The sequence below is a fragment of the Daphnia magna genome, linkage group LG10, assembly GCF_020631705.1.
Source record: "Daphnia magna isolate NIES linkage group LG10, ASM2063170v1.1, whole genome shotgun sequence".
Classification (NCBI taxonomy): Eukaryota; Metazoa; Arthropoda; class Branchiopoda; order Diplostraca; family Daphniidae; genus Daphnia; species Daphnia magna.
Genome location: NC_059191.1, coordinates 268213 through 286111, shown reverse-complemented (window position 1 = coordinate 286111; position 17899 = coordinate 268213). Strand labels below are relative to the sequence as shown.

At 40.9% G+C, this 17899-nt stretch overlaps 2 protein-coding genes and 3 long non-coding RNA genes across 9 annotated transcripts; 2 read left to right on the top strand and 3 right to left on the bottom strand.

Annotated features, from left to right (window-relative positions):
* Nucleotides 1–390: 390 nt before the first annotated feature.
* LOC116931737 (homeobox protein Hox-A3) lies at nucleotides 391–3547 on the bottom strand. The gene is made up of 6 exons (XM_032939374.2): nucleotides 3076–3547; nucleotides 2158–2365; nucleotides 1959–2082; nucleotides 1402–1777; nucleotides 1282–1320; nucleotides 391–1185 (listed from the first exon to the last, which is right to left on the bottom strand). Exons 1-6 carry the CDS (start codon nucleotides 3545–3547, stop codon nucleotides 578–580), a joined length of 1827 nt encoding a protein of 608 aa, XP_032795265.2. The 3' UTR covers nucleotides 391–577.
* On the top strand, nucleotides 3438–12002 carry LOC116931735 (calpain-C). Of its 5 annotated transcripts, XM_032939372.2 has the most exons (16): nucleotides 6312–6595; nucleotides 6677–6912; nucleotides 7572–7729; nucleotides 8681–8870; nucleotides 9045–9100; nucleotides 9205–9308; nucleotides 9438–9864; nucleotides 9965–10238; nucleotides 10305–10379; nucleotides 10477–10688; nucleotides 10764–10882; nucleotides 10954–11150; nucleotides 11220–11278; nucleotides 11353–11617; nucleotides 11680–11738; nucleotides 11803–12002. In XM_032939372.2, the coding sequence occupies exons 3-16, from the start codon at nucleotides 7592–7594 to the stop codon at nucleotides 11827–11829; spliced, it is 2202 nt and encodes a 733-aa protein (XP_032795263.2). In that variant the 5' UTR covers nucleotides 6312–6595; nucleotides 6677–6912; nucleotides 7572–7591; the 3' UTR covers nucleotides 11830–12002. The 5 variants fall into 5 exon arrangements, with proteins under 5 accessions (XP_032795260.2, XP_045036221.1, XP_032795262.2 ...); XM_032939369.2 differs by lacking the exons at nucleotides 6312–6595; nucleotides 6677–6912 and adding an exon at nucleotides 3438–3574; XM_045180286.1 differs by lacking the exons at nucleotides 6312–6595; nucleotides 6677–6912 and adding an exon at nucleotides 5948–6299 and having other exon boundaries at nucleotides 8681–8855.
* A 383-nt stretch (nucleotides 12003–12385) lies between these two features.
* LOC116931767 lies at nucleotides 12386–15139 on the top strand. Its single transcript, XR_004399147.2, has 10 exons — nucleotides 12386–12566; nucleotides 12736–12782; nucleotides 12848–12952; nucleotides 13019–13248; nucleotides 13338–13450; nucleotides 13508–14108; nucleotides 14165–14213; nucleotides 14304–14411; nucleotides 14477–14596; nucleotides 14698–15139. It is a non-coding gene; the product is annotated as an uncharacterized LOC116931767 (long non-coding RNA).
* A 1020-nt stretch (nucleotides 15140–16159) lies between these two features.
* On the bottom strand, nucleotides 16160–17530 carry LOC123477056. The gene is made up of 7 exons (XR_006652288.1): nucleotides 17435–17530; nucleotides 16953–17092; nucleotides 16813–16883; nucleotides 16596–16751; nucleotides 16459–16509; nucleotides 16293–16396; nucleotides 16160–16212 (listed from the first exon to the last, which is right to left on the bottom strand). It is a non-coding gene; the product is annotated as an uncharacterized LOC123477056 (long non-coding RNA).
* Nucleotides 17531–17533: 3 nt separating this feature from the next.
* On the bottom strand, nucleotides 17534–17823 carry LOC123477055. Its single transcript, XR_006652287.1, has 2 exons — nucleotides 17703–17823; nucleotides 17534–17612 (listed from the first exon to the last, which is right to left on the bottom strand). It is a non-coding gene; the product is annotated as an uncharacterized LOC123477055 (long non-coding RNA).
* Between the last annotated feature and the right edge of the window lie 76 nt (nucleotides 17824–17899).

The following is a 17899-nucleotide window of genomic DNA, read 5'->3' as shown; positions in this document are numbered from 1 at the left end:
CGGTCAAGACTTTTCTTTCTTTGAGTGCAACCAATAAGCAAAAATACTTGCATGGTGTATTTTTATTTTTTTTTTTTGCTTCTGATTTGTGCTGACTAGTTCACCTGGATTTCATTTAAGGCAGACCAGTTGATTGGGTTACACCGTCCCACGCTCCAGCTAGCAAAACCCCCTTCATGTAAATCGGAAATCCTTGTTTTCCTGATATTTTAATTTCACACATATTGTTGGACCACGAGTCTAATTAGTGCTAGCGAGAACCACCCACGAGTCTGAGAGAAACTCATTGTAAAAGACCAGTAGTAGTAGGTAGTAGTAGTAGTAAATAACGGGACTTTTCGTGTTGTTTCATCAGTCGGGGGCCAGACACGCACACCGCCATGTTTATAAGTATAGAGGGGGGGAAAAAAAGGATATGTATTCAAAACGACAACATGAAAAACGTCCAAACGAGAAACAAAATTGGACTAACGAAACGCCGGTGTGGGTTGCAAAAAGAAGAGGCCTACAGCCAAAATGATTAGAAAACAAAACACACAACCACAAATAACTTCGCGTTGTTGTTTTAAAATTATTATTATTTTTTTTTCAAGGCATCGTTTAAACTTAAAACAACGTCGTCGTCATCACCGCCGTCCGCAGTTGCGTAGTCGTCAGAATGCGGCGTAAAATCATTTGCGGTTTTGCTGGTTTTTGGCTGGTGTAGGTGATGGTGTAGGTGGTGCAGTCCCGTTTTCGACGCGTTCATGAACGCCATGTTGGCTAAATGGATTTCATCGCCAATATCGCCGTCGTCATCGGCCGCTTCGGATTGCGACGCCCCCAGACGTCGCAATTGAGACGCCAACGATGGATCCGATTCTTTGGCGTTTGCATTGTTGCCGCTGTTGTTGGCCGTTTGGTTGATGAAAGACGAGGCCAAATCCAACGCACCGTGACTGACGAAGAAATGGTAATCGTCGCTGTTTGCACCGATGGTGACGCCCCCGTCTTCTTCTTGATTCTCGTGATCTTCTCGGTACGTTGGATGCTGAGTGGCCGGCGCCGGGTGATGGTAGACGGGCGAAGAGGCCGTCGAGGTGGTTGTCGTTGCAGTTGTAGTGACGTAATGAGGCCAGTCGGGTGAGGGAGACGCTGACAAGTGGGCCAGAAATGGGGAAGGTGTCACGCTCCCGCTCGTGTTCACTGCGGATGTTACAAATCCAAAATTCCGGTTCGCTTTAGTTGCACCAAAATTGGTTCAACGTTTTTTGTTTGTTTTTTTAAAGAAAGAAAGCTCACCGTAAATCTGTTGTTGTTGGGCAGGTTCGCCACTTGCTTCTGTTGGAATTTATAGAAATTGTTTTGTTTTTTTGTTTTTTTACATGAATTTTTTGACATTGAATTGAATTAAAAGGTCACCGTTGGTCGATGTGGGTAGAAGAGGTTCCGGGTGGTAAATGTAAGACGTTTCATGACTGACTATGTTTTGTTGTTGATGATGGTGATGCAGGTATTGACTAAAGAGCTGCTGTTGCTGCTGTTCGCAATCTTTGCTGATCATCGGGCAAGATGACGACGAAGAAGCTTCTGGCTGTTGCTGTTGTTGCATCAGTAAGCCACCTACGTCGGCCGTGATGCTTCCAGCGTCACGTTCGAAGGGATTCTCGTGACCTTGGTGTGTCTGTTGCTGAGGCTGTTGGACGAGATGGTGCTGCTGTGGGTGGTGCTGATGGTGTTGGTGATGCGTGATTCGCTCGTGTTTGCGGAACTTGGCGCGCCGGTTTTGAAACCAAACCTGTGAACGGTACGTAGTTATTCGCCTGACTGCTAGATGTCGTCAAGTACTCTCAATGTTTGGCAATTGGTGTGAGAAAATGAGAGGAAAAAAAGAAGCGGCTTAAGCTTCGAAAGTCGATCAACGACTAGAAAGGTGGAAGGAATTTCGAAAATGTAAAAAAAAATAGTAAAAGTGGAACCTGAACGCGTGCCTCTGTCAAATCGATTTTGACAGCCAATTCTTCACGGAAAAAGACGTCAGGGTAATGGGTCTTGTGAAACGCGTGTTCCAGCTCCTCGAGCTGGAAATTGGTGAAAGTCGTCCTGCAGATGGAAATTGCCGTTTTTTATTATCTTTTTCTCAACGATCGTTGTGCATTTGACAGCTGTAAATTGTACCGATATCTTCTTTGCTTTCGTTTCATCGGCCCGTGACCGCCAGATGTTTGCTGCTGATGTTGCGTCACGCCCAAAAGCCCCTGTTGAGATCGGGTTGTCGACGAGGTCGAAGGTGAATCGTCATCGCCACTGTCGTGATTTTGAGTTTCCGGCGAGCGAAGAGCTTCTTCGTCCACGCCATTACCTCCATCAGCCGGCAAGGAATTGGCTTTAAACAAGATGTAGTAGCGCAAAGATTACGACGAGGTTACACAAAAAACACGTATAATAATTAGCTTAGCTTAATTTAGTTAGAAATGCCTTTAGCTCTGCTGAAGACCTGAACCTTACCTGCTCCATAGAGTCGTGTATGTGGGTAGTGGTGCTGTGCTCTCTCTCTCTCTCTATAATTGAATCAACTATCCTCTAACAAGGTTATAACAGCTCTTCTATACTCTCTCTCTCTCTCTCGCTTGCACAATTTCTACATATAAGTTCGACTGCGTGAAACCTGTCGCTTTGCAGTTGGACGAGATCTGCTTCTCACCTCATCATCCCGATGCTCCCGACGAATAACTCTTTCTACTCCCGAAGGCAAACTTGTACTCTTTTTTGTAAGTGACTCATTTTTTTAAAATTCATTTTTACTTGAAACATTTTCCTTTTTATCTTTTGGCGTAGAAAGAAAAGAAGGAAAAGACTGAATAACCGAATCACGTTGACACGATGACTTGCCAAGACTTTGTAGTGGAATTGTCACGACTTTGAAGAAATTACCTTGGTCCTTCACGATTTTTTAATATATGTTTTGTTTTTTGTTTTTTTCTTACCTTGGGTTTGGAGCCAACAGATCCGAGTGTAGGGGACGGGCTTTAAATTACTTATTCTATCAGCATTTGCTTGCCTCCTCTCTTTGGTTTTTTTGATGACTGGAATTACCTAAATGAGTGGATGAGGAAGCGGCGTGATGATCCATTAAAAGTAATCCATTGTTGTTGTTGTAAGGTGGAGGAGGTGGTTGACTCGACGGAGGACAATCGAGCGAATCGAATTGAGATTGGATGGAGACGGAAGGATCATCGGGACTGGCCGGATTGTAGTGCAAAATATCGTGAATGGAATAGCAAGATGGCGGTAGGCAATTGAGCCGGAAGTGTCTCAACGGCGACGAGGAGGAAGAACTGCCGGAATCATCCGGATCGGCAACAACATTGTTCGGGTTAGTTGTGCTACTATTGTTGTTCATCGTGAATTCATGACACTGACTATTCACGGACACTGTTCTTGCAGTCTGGTTCAAACGAGTTGACCGTCTGGATGAAACGTCGGACCAGAGGCACTCCCGAACATTATGGCACCCAAAGGGACAGTACGGTTGGCACGGACGGATCTGATTGACACCGTAGCGCATGTCCGCCTTCCCCCACTCAACACCCAGGTATGGAATTATGATTTTCCAATGGGGTGCTTTCAACTTGGGGCCCTTTTTTTCTTTTTCGGCTAGTTTTGTGCGTGTGTCGCGTATACAGAGTACCGATCCGCCTTCCCAATCCCCCTCCCGTTTCGTCATTATTTAGTGATCTAACGGATTTCGAAGCTCTACAAGCTTTTCTCTACCTTTTTTTTTGTTTGGTAGGAAAAAAAATAAAACTCCCAGTTTTTTCGTGTTTTTTTGTTGTTCAAAAAGAGGGACGGATAAAAATCCACCCCTTGGAGAAGAAAACGGAAAAAAAAACTGAGGTACTTTTAGATTTTTTATTTTGTTTGATAGTTTTCATCAATGAAAGAGAAACAATTGATAGTGAATCAGTTCATTCGTTATGTTATAACCACACCGGCCTACTGTGCGGAATGTGTTTGAATTCAGGGCAAACCAATTAGGGGCGCGCAGAGTTTATAAGGTAACTCAGCAAAAGGAGTGGGATGGAAGAAGAAAAAGAGGGACAACTTTTGATAGGCTTTCCAATCCAATCATGACCCGCTCACGACAATATTCTTCTATACGCACACTAGGGCAAATCGAAATTGGAATCATCCAATCCGGTATGTGTTTATACGCATTTTTTTTTTTTTTTTCATTACTCCTTTGCGTTTTGTGGTAGGCATTTTTTGTTATTCGCTGTAAAAAAATACCGTACAACCTAATTTTGTTGCTGTTGCTCTATCGACATTTTCTGAGCTCCGTCACTTTGTCGGCTTGAATAATCGATGGCGGCTCTTCGTAGACTATTGAAAATGTGTTTATTTTCTTTGGTGTCGGGCACTGTCTCTGTCTAACGGAAACGGTGAAATAATTTCCCACAGCTGCTAGTTTGAACACCAAATTCTTTCTTTATATTTTTTGTTATTGCGCCGCAATAACAAGAAATGAGAATCTGTCCGTTCTGCTGCGTTGCTGGACAGTGGGCCGTTGGAATACTGTAGCACATTTTGGGCATAGCGGTCGACTGCCTATGTGGAACACAACATGATGTACACTCCATTTCTTTCCATCTCGTTTGCTCTTACCTAAGAGATATGTCCCTCTTTTGTTTGTCTTTTTATTGTTATTAATGTTATTAATGGGACTGCAAATTGAACGTGTCGGAGAGCGGGAGAAAGAAAAGAGTTTCAAAAAATAAATTGGGCCTTTTTTTTTTCAGTATCAGTTAAAAAAAACAACAACAAAATGATGAGACCGCAAGAAAATGATTATTTTTCTGATGTGCTGTAAAGAAACGCATAAATTGCATTGGCGTAAAACACCAGGGCCGGGCATCGATGTCACCAGCAAACTTTCTAGCATGTTAAAAACCCCCATTGTGTGTGCGACTTTGGCGAACAACAATGGCTCTGGTAGTCATTTGTCGTACTCTACATTACTTTTTTGAAATTGTTGTTTCTTCAAAAGTTTTGCAAGTTGAATTGAAGTTTTTTTTTTCTTAGAATCAAAATGGCCGTTCTTTCTTTTGACTCGTGTGTTGCGGAATGATACAACAGAGACATGTAGGGCTTCCTCACGGTTAGCACGGATCGTGTTCACGGACATGAAATTTCTTCTCTAGGTCACATTGAAAAACTGGCGCTCTTTTTTTGTTTTTTCTTCTTCTTCTTCTTTTAAAAAACACGTTCAAATTAATAGGGATTTTCATGTTGTTGTATCCAATCTTGAATTTTTCAAGGTTCCTTTGAACATCCCCCGAAAAAAAGAATTTAGCAGTTGATGAGAACACACCCACCATCTTTTATCCTCCCAAAGGACCCTGGAGATTGTTCATCGAGACAAACAAAACATTTATGAATTTTCTTTTCAGTCATCGCTTCCATTTTTTGCGTCAAAAGAAGAAGGTGTCATCATTTTATCGCAATTCTTGGAATTCTTTGCGTGTGGGAAGAAAAGCCACTCGACTTGAAGGAGCGGTCGCCGGACGAGGAAAAAAAAAAAGACGAACCTTTTTGAATGCTAAATAGAAAAGAAAAAGAAAAAAAAGATGGTCCAAGATAACATGCAAGAAAAAGGCAAGAGAAAACATTTTTTTTCTTCTTCTTCTTCTTCTTTCGTTTTGAATTGCTAGAGGCGCTGTTGATAGAGTCAGTGTTTGTGTTGGACTGCGGCATTTCGCCCTGAGGCTCTCACCTGGTCCTATCTTACCTGGCGTTATCTGCTGTATACCAGACGTGCTGGCTGAAGAAGGAAGGAAGGCAGTCGAAGAAAAGTGGTGGATGGAAAAGGAATAGAGAAAGAGAAAGAGAACCTTCTCGGGTCCTTTTTTAGCTCTTGTTCCAGCATATATTTTTGGTATTACAGTAGTAGGTACAGTACCTCATGGTCATCAGTTGCCTTCAGCTCGTGACACGGTCCGGTCTGACTATCCTTCGACGTCCGCCCTTTTTTTTTTTTTTCAACGGATTTTCAGTTGAATTTACCCGTGTTTTCTTATGTCATAACAGTTGGTGCTCTTTTGTCTTCAGCTGGTTCCATCTTCGCAAAGTGTGGCCGTGTGCGTTTTCTGGCGTCACTGGTGGACGGTGTTACAAGTGAAAACTCGTGCGCGCTGTTGCAATCGCTATTAATATCACCCTCGGTTTTTGTTAAATGGCTTGGTGACTCAACCGCAGCCTCCCCCACAAGATTTAGCAAAATTAGAGAAATCGTCTCATTTTGTGTGTGTGTTTTGAATCAGGTAAAAAAAAAAAAAACACTTGGAAGAGAAATCTTAGAATCAATAGCTGGCAGGAGTGTCAAATGGCGTTTAATTTGCGTTCGTGTCATTTCCGTTTTTGACGTCAGTCACTACGAAGAGGAAAGTTTAGAGTAAGAACGTAACTTTCCCCCCCTGCGTGTTAAATCACGTCCACCTATTGCGTTGGCTCGCCTTGCACACGCAACAGGTAGACTCTGCTATTTGAAAGGGGAGGAAATTCGAAACCATTGGCTCTCACTGGCAGCGGGCAAGGAAAATAAATTCTTGTGAATAATGTAATTTATTTTCCCATTTTATCCGAAAACTTGTTTATTTATTATTTTTCAAACTTTTATTGTTAACTTTGACTAACAAAGTACACGGGCACGTCCACCCACACTTGAAACCCACACACGCCGCTCGAACACGTCACGACTGCCCTTGTCCTGTGAAACCGATAACAGAAAAAAGAACGTGAAAGAGAAAAAACAAAACAAAACAACAAATAATTAAATTTCTTTCAACGCCGTTTCCTGTCTGCGCCTCTCCCTAAAAATCAACAAACGGGATCTTTTTCTCTTCATTCTTTTTTACGATTATTATTTTTGCCAAGGTAACATTTTATTTATTATTTTTATTTTTATTTTTCTTTGGCCTGGGGATCCGATTAATGGAAATTTACTCTTTTCCAAATTAAACAAAACGGGACTTTTCCTATTTTTCTAAAGAGGTTTCGTCACAGGTGTTTCGTATATCATTTCGTCATCGCCAATTGGTAGGGGGAGGCACATGCACCTGCCCCTCACGGTCACACACGTACGTCGCTGGGCGATTTATTAGCGTATTCTTTTCTTTTTTTTCGATGGCGTCACACGATGGCAATTTAAAGACAATTTTATTTATTTATTTTTTTACCCATTTTTCGTCTTGATTAAAAGAACAATGAATTTCGTCGTGACTGCCATCCGAAGAAGAATTTTTGCATATTGTTGTCATAAGATTAACCTGAAAAAAAAGGGCTGAATAAGAAATGTTGTGATATTTGATTCGCAAACCTGTTGACCCACTGATGCCCTAACAAAGAAAAAGACGTGCGACACATCCGTCAAAAGACCGCATCCATATGCAAACAGTTGATATAGTTATTTGTCCACTTAGAAAGAAAGAAAGAAAGTAAAAACTGGTTCCATTTTCTCTATGGCGAAATATCTTTTCCCTGAAAGAATGTCCATGTTTATCGGTTTGCATTTGTTTGGCTGTTTTATGTGACAGGAATTTGTGTTTCTGCGGCCATGTCGGAATACGAGCGCATCCGGCGCCAGTGCATCAAACGCGGCGAACTTTGGGAAGATACGGATTTCCCTACGACGCAGACGTCCATCTTTTACCACCAATCGCCACCGTTTCAATTCGTTTGGAAACGGCCCAAGGTAAAACACAAATCCGATTTCCCTAAATGTCGTCCTTATTTGTTGAAACGGTCTAAACGAAGTTGAGGAGGCAAGGAAGTGTTTCAAAACCTTCCCCGACTGAAAAAGGGAGTCGGGGTCGATTGTGAAAGTGGTCGGCCCAACTTTCACCTAAATGTTGTTGCAACATTCAAGGCCGTTCCCTCTCTCGTTTGGTGTTTCTTTGCTGCCTTTCCCGTTGAAAACATGTCTTACGTCACACTGCGCAGCCAGGACAACAGAAGAACAAGATAATACTCTTGCCAAGTTTTTGATGGATTAACTGGTCATGGAGAAGAGAGGGAAAAAAAAGGAAAACAATAATCGTCGATATAGCCACAACACCTTTCTCCTATTTCTTGTGCGAACAGAAAGTGTTGCGGTACCACACACGTACACAACAAGAGCCAATTTTCCAATGATGGCCCGTTTTTTTTTATTTTATTTATCTTTCTGTGACGTCCATTTGACCACATGCATCATCCATCGACGTCAACTGCCGTTCATTCCGACACGCAAGTTTTTCCTTGATAACGTGGGAATTAATCATCCGCTCAGATTAAAACGAAAAAAATAGCAAACCCAAAAGTTTCTATTTTTTCAGGAGGAGGGGGGCTCTCTCTTTCCTACACCACTGATGGACTCTTAAAAAGAAACAGTTTCCAAACATTTGAAAAAGGATTCCTTGTGTTCGCGTGAGTATCGATGTAATCAAAAGAAAAAAGGGAAATTAGTTTTTTTCTCGTGAAAGTCTAAACCGATAAAACGGAACGTTGCAACTGTGTGCGCGTGTGAATGCAAACACGGAACCAATGAATTGTCCATTTTCCGTTACGCGATCAAGACCCGGAGAAATTCGATTCTTTTCATTTTGTTAACTGATTCCCAACCAACAACGAAAATCTGTTCACACCCTGATCGCATTTCTTCTAGGAATTGGCGACCAATCCGGTGTTTATTCGAGAAGGAAGTTCGGTGATGGACGTGGTGCCGGGCAAATTAGGCGACCGTTGGCTCGTCTCCACCTTAGGTTGCCTCTTTTTAACGAAAGGATTCTTTTATCGCGTCGTTCCGGCAGACCAGGGATTCGACACGGCGCTTGATGGAAGTAATCCTTCAACAGGCATGAACCAAACCTAATCTCGTTTTCTTAATTCATACAAATGAGATGATTGTGTTTCTCTTTTTTTTTTCTTGATAAGGAACACGTAAAAGATGTTTTTAAAAAAAAATGAGAGCAGAACCCTCTGTTGCATTTTAAAAAAAAAGTTATTCAACTGATTTCATTTACCCTTAGGTTATTGTGGAGCGTTCCGGTTTCGGGTTTGGTGGTGCGGTGAATGGGTCGAAGTGGTAATAATCGCTAGTTAATTAGGCAGCTAAAAATATATATCAAGAAAAAAAACCCAAAACGGAAAATAATGCCCGTTCTCGTTTGTTTTGTTCTTTTCTTTCAGACCGTAGATGATCGTCTACCGACTGTCAATGGCCGCCTGGTGTTTGCCCATTGCCTCAATTCCGGTCAGTTCTGGCCATGCCTTTTGGAGAAAGCTTATGCCAAGTCAGTACATCTTTTATTCTTCAAATACGTCTTCCACCGCAATTAGGACAAGAAGAAATTCAAAGCAATTGTTTACGTTTGAAATGTACGTTTTATTAATCGTAACGAGTGCGTAATGATCGTCCGCAGGTTGCACGGCTCGTACGAAGCGTTAAAATACGGCACCACATTGGACGGTCTTGCGGATCTGACGGGCGGAGTAACGGAAAGCCTTTCGGTGGTTGGCGGCAGTCACATCAACAAAGACTCATCATTTCACGTCCGATTGCTGGCCCGCCTTTTGGCCAATACTTCCATTCTGACGGCAGTGGCCCATCGCCCTCCAACCAGTACGACCAGCAGCAGCAACAGCAGCAGCTCACCCAACAGTTTGACGTCGCCGCAATCCAACAACAAAGAGAACAACAACAACAATAGCCTCTCTTCCAACAACAGTAGCCCGACCACCAACGGACAGACGACTAAAGAACAATCGCAATCATCTCGAAGCGTCACCGATCGATTGCCCATCGGCGTCCTCGTCGGCATCAATTACAAAATTTGTGCCGTCGACAAGGTGACGTTTCTATTCGTGTCTCACAAAGAAAAACAATAATAATAATAATAATTTATTGATTCAATTGATTCAATTGATTTTCGACATTTAAAAATAATAGGTGGACACACTGTCGGAAGAGAGCGTGCCTCTTCTTCGTTTGCGTTGCCCTTACGGCCGTCACGGCGAGAGCACGGGCGACTGGTCCCGCGGGGACGCTAAAAACTGGGACACGTCCGTGTCGGCGGCTGAACGCGACCGACTCGGACCCGACCAGCTGGCTGACGGCGAGTTTTATCTCAGTTTTCCCGACTTTATTCAAACGTTTACAGCCATTGAATGCGTCCATCTGGATGCGGAAACCAGTCGAGACGAGCCCACTCTGCAAGGCAGAGGTAAATTCGAATTGCCTCGAGCAAGTGAATAATTGCATGCATAATGATCGTATCTTTGCTTTCTAGTTCCGTGGATCACTCGTGTCTATCAAGGATGTTGGCAACGAGGAGTCACTGCTGGCGGATGTCGCAACAATTCTGGTAAGAATCAAGACGAATTGGACTGATAAACGCATGCCAGTTATACGAGATGGACTAGCAACGTTCGTATGATACTAACCGATTGAATCTTGGACAGAAACATTCCACATTAATCCCCAGCTGCATCTGATTGTCAGCGATGCGGATGAAATCGTCATTTCGCTAAACCAGCACAGTGTCCTTGAGCCCAAAGTCATCGGCTTTTCCGTTTATCCGTTGCCTAAACTCACTGGATCCGACCTTATCAACCGAGCTTTCTTCAAGAAGACGAAAAGTCTGGTCAACTCTCAATACACAAACAGTCGACAGGTGAATCTCATTGTCCATCTTTCGAATTAAAAACCCCAACAAACAATTTTTTGTTGGTTTTTGTTTTCGTGACAGGTGAGTCAGCGCTCTCAATTGGATCAAGGTGGTTATCTGATTGTTCCGACAACTTTCGAAGCGGGTCACGAAGGATCTTTTACCCTGCGCGTGTACAGCACTCAGGCGATTAAGCTCAAGTAAACATTTGCTCGCTAACGATTTGACATTGACCAATTTAAAAAAAAAATTTTTTGTCTAACGACATTAGACTGGTGGATATGTTGCCGTGTCAAATGAAGTCGACCTTGATTCGAGCGCCTCCGATCATTAATGGATACAATGCTCAGACGTCGGATGGCAAAAATGTTGCCCAATACGAGGCAGTCTTCCTTCAACTGGCTGACGAGCATCGCACCGTTAACGCATTCGAGTTGCACGAATTGCTCGAGGCTTGCCTACCGAATGGTGAGCTCATCCTCTCATAGTCGGCGATTTAATGATCACAATTGAACCTGTCGATCTCTCCTTTTATAGATTACATCAAAAGCTGCGCAAATTTGGACGTTTGCCGGCAACTCGTCCTTGTCTTTGATGTAAATCTTTTATTTTTACCTTCTGTGATGTTTGAATTGAAATTCAAATGATAATTTTTTCTTGGGAAAAAAAGGTGTCGGGACTAGGCAGATTGAAATTGACGGATTTCCGTGATTTTATGGCCAGTCTGAAACAATGGCAAACAGCTTTCAAATCACACACGAAAGAAAAAACTGGCATTTTGAGAGCCGAACGTTTCCGTGACGCCCTTCATGACGTCGGATTCCAGGTAAACAATGACGTTCTTTCGGCACTCATTTTACGTCACATGCGGAAAGATGGCACACTGCGTTTCGGAGATTTCGTGTCGGCTGTCCTTCACCTCACCGTAGCATTTGGTAACCTAATGACTAATTGTGTTTTTAATTCCTTTTAAACTAACCTCTTTGTGCGGAATCAGGAACATTTGACAAGAGAGACCCTCTCCAGAATGGAAGTGTCAAGCTTACACTCACAGAGGTAATAGAAATAGAAATGAATTGTGATTTCATGTAATTAAATTGTGATTGATTTTCCCGTTTAGTGGCTCAAATATGCACTGACCTGCTGATCTGTGATTTTCCCGCTTTTTATCTTTTCTTTTCCAAGTTTTATGTTCGCATCAATTGCTAAAGTTGCTCATTATTACGTACACCAACAGAAATAAGCAAATTTTCATTTTGTATATACGCCTCAAAGAATGCTTGGCAATAAACAAATCACCTTTTTTGTTTGGGAACGAAACTAAATCGTTTTCCTTAACTGGCAGAATTGGTGGCCTGGCCAAAAGTTTAATGAATTGCCGGAATGCTCATTTGATACCATTGTAATTTTTGAATCACAGGGATTCTGTTACTAGGTGCCGTGTGACAAGTCTTGTCGTCACTTTTAAATTTCGCGAGGAATAAACAACGAACTCTTTTAAGGATCAACAATGTTTTCTAGAAATGATCCGCCAAACAGTATGGCCATCTATTGGTACGATATTCAGTTTTACCACATCGGGCTTCGGTAAGGACCATTCGAGTTTAGAATAAGGAGTTAAGGACTGTGCAGGCAGAGTGCAGACTACAGACTGCATTTACAGTGCAGCTTCTGCCATGAGGTCATTTCGCCATGAGGTAATTTCAAAGCTATACTGACAAATTTCTTGACAAATTTAAACAGAACATTTACAGAGCCAAGCAAAGCATTTCACCTAGGAGGCAATCCAAACTCAACCCAATGATAAGATAAGAAGGATATGACCTGGAAGAGCAAGTTTACTGCATCTGCTATACCTCAGATACCAGCAGATATATGATGCAAGTATTTCAAAACCTCGTTAATTACGTCTTAGACAGCAAAAAATTTTACACTTTCAGATAGTGGCTGTGAATTCTTTGAGAAATAGTTCCGTAAAGATAACAAAAGTCATCATTTGAATAGAGCAACAAATTATTTGAAATTATATTATTTATTATTTGACTTTGTATAGATATTACTGAAGAGAAATCCTGCTTCATCAGAAAGGTTTCCTGTCTGGTAAATATTAAGTTTTATAGCATTTCCTTACAGTATGACAAATCTGTTCGATAACAATAATGCAGGCAAAGGGATCCTAACTTAAGTACCGAATACAAACAGAAACACTGGAAGATGTAAGGAAGGAGGAATCAGCAAAGAAGGCAAAATAAAAAGACATGAAGGATAAAGTAAGAGAGGAAAAAAATGTGTTTACCCAAAAATACCACCATTGTGATGATTGAATTGCTTGTTAGCTTGTATATAACTGCAGCAAATGTGACTCTAGTCAAGGAAAACCACGTCAGCAATGCCAGTACCGAGTCTGTCTCACTTTTGCCCCCGAGTTTCAAATTTGGTGTTTTCAAATTTTCTTTCATTGTTGACTGAATCTCATTTAGCAGAAAAATGTTGAGACAGTAGCGTAAGTAGAGGAAATTACCGTAAAACCGACCTTGAAAACCTCGAGCACGGAAATAAGCAAACGGTATTTAGGCAGATAATCATGCACGCAAAGATAAATAGTCCAATTTAATTGAATTGCCTTAACATATTTTACCTGACCATTCGCTTAAGACGACTTTTGGTCAACCATTGTTGCGGACCATATCGTATAAATACGTCGCGTCCGGGAAGTAAGAACTGCAGTGACCAGTTGGCTGACCGGTGCGTTGCAAAAACCTAAGAAGGTAATCCTTCGTATTTGTTTCTGAGCCACATTCTGAAATCCGTTGTTGTCCATTTAGTTCGATGATACTGATGGATGCGAGTATCTTTTACTACGGGAAGTCTTTGAAGAGAAAAAGCTGGGAGAAACTTGGAAGGCCGAAATCCATATGGAAAGAGTACGCCAGTGGCTGCGAAAACTGGCGAGACCATTTAAAACAATAAAAAAAAAAACCATCATAGAAGACATGTTTACATATGCTATTTCACGTGCTTTTTTACTGCTTTATATGGCTTCTTTTGATTCTCTGGTCACGTGTCCTTTTGCCTACTTCTGAAATTAAGAAATTCTTACAACTCGTGGTGTTTGTAAATTTGGATAATAGATGGCGCGACGCTACTGCGCCTCTGTCTTTATGTTGTGAAAAAACTAAGACTGATAAGTGAAACCCGTGTCTGAATATTTGTTAACTTTGTTACATTCCAGTGATAAGTTTGTAAAATTAAATGGTGTGATTTCAACTATTGAAAGTTTTTCATTCTCTTCTGTGTTTTTGAAGTAAGAAACGTCAAGTGGATTATTTTGTGTGCAATGGGTTAACTTGCGATCAGCTATGCCGGTTGCCAAATCCAATCTATTACTTTTACATTCCACCATGAAATTTTATTGCATGTTGAAAGGTATTAGACATAAATTTTGGCACTCAAAATCCAACATCCATGATTCTATTTTTCAGAAGTAGTTGGTGAAACCTAAATAGCAATGGATACTAACGGTGAAGAAAGGTTAGAAATAAAACAAACCATACGAGTTTGAATACCATCATGCCAATAATGCATTCTGCTAATCTTTACTCATTCATCATGTCCTGTCAGTTTTGATCTGAATAGTGCACCATGTTGTGTTGCAAACCATTAACCATTTCAACAATCTTCTCGTCATTTCTACTTAGCCTATCAAATGGCAGGAATTTGAGTTACAGGGTATGATGTATAGATATTATTTGTCAATCAGAATTGAATTGGAATGTTTGTGCTTTTGTTTCTAGCTCGTGTATCTAAAATGAAAGGATAGGATGCTGGCCTCAAAGGAAGATCATCAACAATGCAAAATCAATGGATTAGAATACCTCATGTCATTCTATACATTTGCCCACTTATAATCTCATGTAAGTTTCAATCTGCTAAAAGCAGCCAGTTTTTCTAAATTATGTTGTCAACAGTTAGCAAACAATATTTTTACAGCCTCCTTTTATTTCTACTTTGACAGTTAACAGGCGTCTTTGCTTCGCCCGTCGCCCCGTCTTCGCTTTGCCCGTCACCCCGTCTTTGCTTCGCCCGTCGCCCCGTCTTCGATTCGCCCGTCGCCCCGTCTTCGCCTCGCCCGTCGCCCCGTCTTCGCCTCGTGGTCGCCTTGTCATCGTGGTATCTTTGTATTTTGTAATGTTTAGTGCTAATTAACCCGTTGGCTGCCACCCACTTTGATCCCCTTTTTTTTTAAAGCTTGTTAGGGTCCGGCAGCGCTGTTCTGCCCAATGGTCTATATGCCATGGGTGGGACAGTTGCACAAGCCGTGTGGCTCAAAGTCGATCGTCGAGGCAATGTACCAGTAGGGACTTTCCCTTTTTCGATGCTTTGATGGTTGCCTGGAGTGTACATTCTCACAAAGGCTTCTGTCATCGTGTCAGCCCGGATTTGTCGTAGGACAAGTCCCCCTTTGGTCGCTATCCATTCGATAGCGATGTAGCTAGCGTAGATTTAGTGGCGTGGCAGCCAACGGGTTAGTTTTATGTATGTGTGTTTTGTATTGTATTGTATTTAAAATCTAAAATCTTGTGGTGGATTTGTGGGTGGATGGAGGGACAATAAAAATTAGTTACATATATTTCTAATTTGAATTTATTTCTTGAATATATATACATATGAACCTAGTTTGGGATTGAACCCTTGACCTCCGGAACGTCAGTCCAATGCTTTACCATTAATCCAACTTTGACATGTTTAAGACAGCAATTTATTCCTTAATGACCTTGTTTGTAGTGCATAAGTAGATATGCAAACAAATGTGGACTATTGTTGTCATAGGTACAATTGGCACATTGGTTGAGTGCTTGACTGGGATTCCAAATGTCTGAGGTTCGATTCCCAGAAAAAGCAGGCCAATTCTGTACTATCGTAAAGTGTGTTCGGTTAATGACTTTCATCGTTTCGTCTAGGAAAAAGATGCAAAGAAATTATTTGAGAAAAGAGTACCAATAACTCAAACGGAAGAAATTTTGGCAAAAATAAACAAATATTTTTTTGTTTTTCATTTTTTTATTGTTGGTACAACATACATGTACAACAAATTTAACTGAATTGAACCACCGGGGAGATTACCCGGTGCGTGGCTAAGAGAAGCCGGAAAAGGATGGAAGGTTTCGGACAAGTTTTTACGTGAGCGATTAACCGTTATTCGGATTTGTGGGTAGCCTCTTCGCCCTCCAATGATATCTCAGAACTTGAGGACCCTCCCCTTTCCGGACAGCGCACTCACAACCTTTGCTGCTGATCACAGTAGGGGCATGACCCCCTGCGGGCTTATCATAAGTCAAGGGGAAACGGGGCCACAGAAAAGAAGGGAGCCCAGATATGCAATTCAATTTTTAAAAATATATAAATAGTTTAATGTGGAAGGAAATAAATGAATCTTGAAATTGCCGGTCGTCCTTCCAAACAGTATCATTTTTTTAAACTCTTTGTCTCAGCCAGGAACTTCTTCCAATCAAATATCATTTTTCATCATCTAGGCAGAAAAAACAAACAAAACAAAATCACATATCAATGTAAAAATATCCTTGAAGCAAATTAAGAAACTTGCCTTACATCAATTTTACGCTGAGTATATTTCTAAGTTAGAGTTTTAACTAAACTGCAGATACAATTACTGCATAACATAGACGGTTGATAACAGATCCTGCAAGAACTTCCTGGAGGTTTAAAAAAGTTTTCAGTTAAAAATTATGAATATCAATCTGTTTGTAACAAATACCTTCCATGGGAATTTTTTTGGTATAACATCAATTAAAGGCTTCGCAAAGATCTATATTTTGAATACAAAAATAGGTTACAATTGAAGGAACTGATTCGATAAAGTAATAACATTATGCATTACACAATAGTACTTACATCATAGAGTACATAATACCACATGCATGATACTTCAAAATCCATTTGTAGAAGGAAATAGTTTGGTTTTCAAAGTAGAAATCTATAATCAGATAAGACACTCACAACTTCAAATTGGGAGCTCATTCTGATATGTAAATACATTAAACTTGTTATCTGTTTGTGGAAAAGCAAAACAACATTAATGCAGATCTATGTTGAACATGTAAAAATAAACCTGAAAACCAGCTGTATATTAGAAATCATCAATTTCCAGAATCCTTCTTCCAGGATGATAAAATATCACACCTGGTTTTCCAAAAGCAGGTAAAAATTTCCTAAAAAATTATTCTAACCGAACTCAAACAACTGACATACCATGAAGGTAATAAAGTAGCACGAAAATTGCATATGGATAATAAAAGTGGAGAACAAAACCACAATTTCCAATGATATTGTTATCTCAGGGGTTGACTTATTTATGAAGCACACTGTAAGGCTGCTGGTAGTGGTCGTACCTGGAGAATGAAAACATTGTGTGACAGAAAATTGAACTGAAAGAAATATCATGCAAACATATTGTTCCATTCAAAGGATGTCTGGTGACAATCCACCTTCAGACAACAATCGAGTGTATCATGCAAATAATCATGAAAAGAATTGTCTCTCAGGTTGGCACAAAAAAGTGGCAAATTTTAGTGTTGTAACCAAGAGAATGTTTAAAATAGAATGCAATCTACATTCAGAAGACAACCAGTGACAACTAAGGCGTAAAGCCTAAGAATTTCCACCAGAAGACGGCTTGTTACCTTGGCATAGTTACAAAATTCAATCCTATTTATTAGTGATCTTTCACTTACTTTACTTTTTTGTTTTATCCAACTTAGTTTTAAGGGCGCTCAACCCGTAGCTTCGCATGAAGGAGGAATGTCCGGAAGCGAACGGGGTGAGTCCCGCCCTTAGTCGGGCTTAAAATATTGACAACATTGATGATAGCAGGAATGCAGGCTAAGGTTCAGCAGCTGACAAGGCGAAACCCTACCACATACAAAAAGCAATTTATTTTACATAATAGCAATCTATTAATACATACAGAACGATAGCAATACTGAACAGATTATATCATACCATTAATATTTGATGAAAAACCCTTTGAAACACTGAACAAGGTAGAGACGTAACAAACACCAATTTAACTTGTCACTCGTAATATTTATCATAGACGCACGTCAACGCCATCTCGCCATCTAGTTTTTCCTCCTGAAATCCAAAGAAAATAAATTTTACTTTGAAATCAGTACAATTTTTGCTTTTATGTGCTTGAA